At 34.9% G+C, this 3525-nt stretch overlaps 1 protein-coding gene across 2 annotated transcripts; it reads left to right on the forward strand.

The window, feature by feature from the left end:
* Positions 1–2124: 2124 nt before the first annotated feature.
* Positions 2125–3525, forward strand: LOC142622433 (serine/threonine-protein kinase-like protein At5g23170). Of its 2 annotated transcripts, XM_075795897.1 has the most exons (2): positions 2125–3322; positions 3373–3525. In XM_075795897.1, exons 1-2 carry the CDS (start codon positions 2285–2287, stop codon positions 3394–3396), a joined length of 1062 nt encoding a protein of 353 aa, XP_075652012.1. In that variant the 5' UTR covers positions 2125–2284; the 3' UTR covers positions 3397–3525. The 2 variants fall into 2 exon arrangements, with proteins under 2 accessions (XP_075652012.1, XP_075652011.1); XM_075795896.1 differs by having other exon boundaries at positions 2143–3468.

Here is a 3525-nt window from a genome sequence, read left to right on the forward strand (position 1 = left end):
AAACATTCATGATTTCAAAAGTTTCGAATGCAACAGGTTTGACAAAGAGTATATATTATAATTATAAATTATGATACCATTTAGCAACATTACACATTTCCTCACATGTATTTACAAGATTTCCCCCACAGTTTGGCCCCAAAATAACAACGAAACTGCATTTAGAGAAAGTTAAGCTAGGTTGGAATAGTGAGGAGAACAACTATTAGAACTGAGAAGATTTGTGAACAACTATTAGAACTGAGAAGATTTCCTCCACAATCAACCATTGGAACAACTATTGTGAAGAATTATTGCGAGATTCCATAACATAAAGTCGCAAACCATAACCAAAAAACAGAATCAATTAAAAAAAAAAGTCTTTAAGCTGCAGTTGTTCTTAAAATTATATAGAAAGGCTCAACTTATAAGTAAGCCACAATCACCTCAATATATACTATCACGTGAGCAAAGGGTGATCGCTAGTAGCATGGCCGTGGTACATCTCATCAAAATTGGAAGATCGGGCATATGAGTGATGCTTGGAAATACTACAAATTTGACTACAAAGCTTACAAACTGATGTATTACTAATAAAAAAACACCCATTCAAGTATTTATTTATTAGGTTGTTGAAAGAAACCTGTTAATCAATTTTATTGTCTCATAAGTTTGTATGTTTTATACAGTAAAACTTGCAATAAATTTAACGCTGTCCTATTTTTATTACACTGATAGAGTGTGTTTATAAATATGCTTCTCTTATATAGTTTTACATATAGATGACTCATAAACAGTTGTTTAGACATCATATCATATCTAGGCTATTGAAAATCCTTCTCTCCCCCTTTTTTTTTGGTGCGTTTCTTTGGTTGCGTTGCTCCCACAGTATCTGCCTTGCTTCAATCATGTTGCTCCCTAAAGGTTTTCTCTTTTAGAACTATTTGCCTCGAAACCCATTTCTCTAGTTTTACACAATACACATTGCTAGCTCTCCTGAGAAATAAATATTGCAAATCTTAGAACTAGCTAGGTCAATGCACCCCCTATTGTGTGAAACTGTGAATTGTATGGCATGCCTATAAATACGATCTAGATTATGTTATTTTTGTATGCTTTTGTTTGATCATTAGTTTGACATGGACATAGTGATATATGCCGAGGCTTATCCTTGGATTGGATAAGTTTGAGTGTCTAACACCTTCCCAAGCATTGATTTCTTCAACAAACAAGAGGTTACCTTGTCTTCTACTACTATTATTTATTGCAATAATCAAGAGTGCAATATAGATCAGCCACAGTAATGTCTTTTATAAGAAGACTAAAGAAATCAAAATTGATTATAACTTCATTTGTCACAATCTTCTTTAAATGTTACCTTACAAGTGCAATCCATTCCTCTCCTATGCTCATTTAGACCTTGTTAACCTAATATTTCCATTACTGGGGTGAAAAGATAGGCTCTAAGGCATGGTTATCAACGTTTGGTTGCCCATAATTTCTTTCTTTCACTCCCTCTCACTATTAGTTAGCTGACATCTTCACTACATCTTATTCATTAGGTTGATTATGTGATTTTAAATCCAAATTTAAATTGGTTTCCTGCAACCCATCTTGAGTTTTAGGGGCTGTTAGAGCACATTAAGTTATAGGCATAAATAAAGTATCCTTCGCTTCTGTATAGTACTCAAATTACAATTACTGCATTCATAGATTGTGCATATTAAAAAATCTCACTTGTATAGTTGTAGTCTATTGTTTTACACAATTGAATATTAACAAGAAGAATGGTAACAAGAAAGATCACATCTTTGTTATGACAGTTTCTATAAATTTAATACTAATTCATAATATTCTCATACAAAGAATTTTGCCACCTAAACAAGGAATATTATAATTCTAAGAATAATAATAATATTAATAATTGATTAAATATTAAAATTAATTGAATGGAAGTGAAAAGAAAAAGTCAGTGGTGGCCCAACAACTATCTAATGGGCATCTCATCCATCGTCAGAACCTTTCCCTTTTAGCTAGGACACCAATGCTTTCTTTTGATCTTTTCTAGAACTCTTTCTTTTTCTTACTCCACCTTTTTCATTTCTCAACAAATTTATGTATTAGAATATTCTTCTCCTCATGTCTAGCAAAGCATAATGTCTTTATTTAGTTCTAGCTTTCCCCAAGAATATATTGAAGCCCTCATCTTCCAAGCAAGCTTTGAGTATTTTGAACTCAAAGCTAATTAACCCTCCCTTTGCTATAAACAAAAGCAGTTAGTCCAAGAAGTTCAAGAAGAAGAAAAATGGAAGAATATGACTATGAAGAACTTGTAAAGGCAACAGAGAACTTCTCTCCAAAGAGATTCGTTGGCAAAGGAAGTCATGGATCGGTCTATAAAGGCACAGTCAAAGACAACAAACTCGTTGCAATAAAGAAGCCAACTTATTATAGCTCAGAAGTTGTTCATGAAAACTCGAAGCTCGACAATGAAATACGTGTATTGTTGTCTCTACGTGAAAACCCACATGTGATCAACCTTCTTGGGACAAGTCACGACTCAGCCAACAACAAAAAACTCCTTGTCATGGAACTCATGCCTAATGGCTCTCTCCATGACTTGCTTCATGTTTGTAACACACTACCAACGTGGTCTAAGCGAGTTGAAATCGCCATCCGAGTTGCTCGAGCGGTGCAATTTCTTCATGAAGGCAAGCCTTCGGTTATTCACAGAGACATCAAGTCAGCAAACATTTTGTTTGATTCAAATTGGAATGCAAAATTGGCAGATTTTGGACTTGCTGTTCTACAAAGTGATGACCAGGTGAGTCAATTACCTGCTGGTACTATTGGGTACTTGGACCCTTGTTACGCTACTCCTAGCAAACTTAGCACAAAAAATGATGTGTTTAGCTTTGGGGTTGTGTTATTAGAGATTATTAGTGGTAGGAAAGCTATTGATATGTGTAGGACTCCTGCCTCTATTGTGGATTGGGCAGTACCATTGATTGGGGAGCTACGTGCCCATGAAATTTGTGACCCAAGGATTGCATTATTGCCTACGTACATGGAGGCCACGATGAGACACATGTTATGTATTGCAGCTCGTTGTGTTTCATCAAATGAAGAGCTTCGTCCTTCAATTGGAGAAATTACTAGGGTGATAGAAAACCATGGTGTTGTCCAGAGAGTTAGGTTTCCCATTTGGATGAGCTTTTTGAGGAGTGTGATCCTCATGAGGAGGCAGAGAAAACAGGCTAGAAGGTGGCAAGCAAGATGTGCTACACAACAAGGTGAAGTTCATACCCATACATCAACAAGCGGTAAGTTATTATTGAAGGAGGTTTTGGCTGAACAATACGTTTAGGATACAATATTTTATTATTGAAGGAGGTTTTGGCTGAACAATATGTTTAGGATACAATATTTTTTACAATTTTTTTTCATCACAGAATTGATATAGTATGTACTGATTGATGTATGAGTAATATACTCTAATCATAATATATCAAATTAATAATTGCAAAAAAAATATTGCACCCCTAA

The sequence above is a fragment of the Castanea sativa genome, chromosome 1 (genome assembly GCF_040712315.1).
Source record: "Castanea sativa cultivar Marrone di Chiusa Pesio chromosome 1, ASM4071231v1".
In the NCBI taxonomy this organism is placed as follows: domain Eukaryota; kingdom Viridiplantae; phylum Streptophyta; class Magnoliopsida; order Fagales; family Fagaceae; genus Castanea; species Castanea sativa.

Coding starts and splice junctions, on each gene's coding strand:
- LOC142622433 (XM_075795897.1), top strand. CDS start 2,285: ATGGAAGAATATGACTATGAAGAACTTGTAAAGGCAACAGAGAACTTC. Junction 3,323..3,372: donor GTAAGTTATTATTGAAGGAG/GTTTTGGCTGAA, acceptor TTATTGAAGGAG/GTTTTGGCTGAACAATATGT.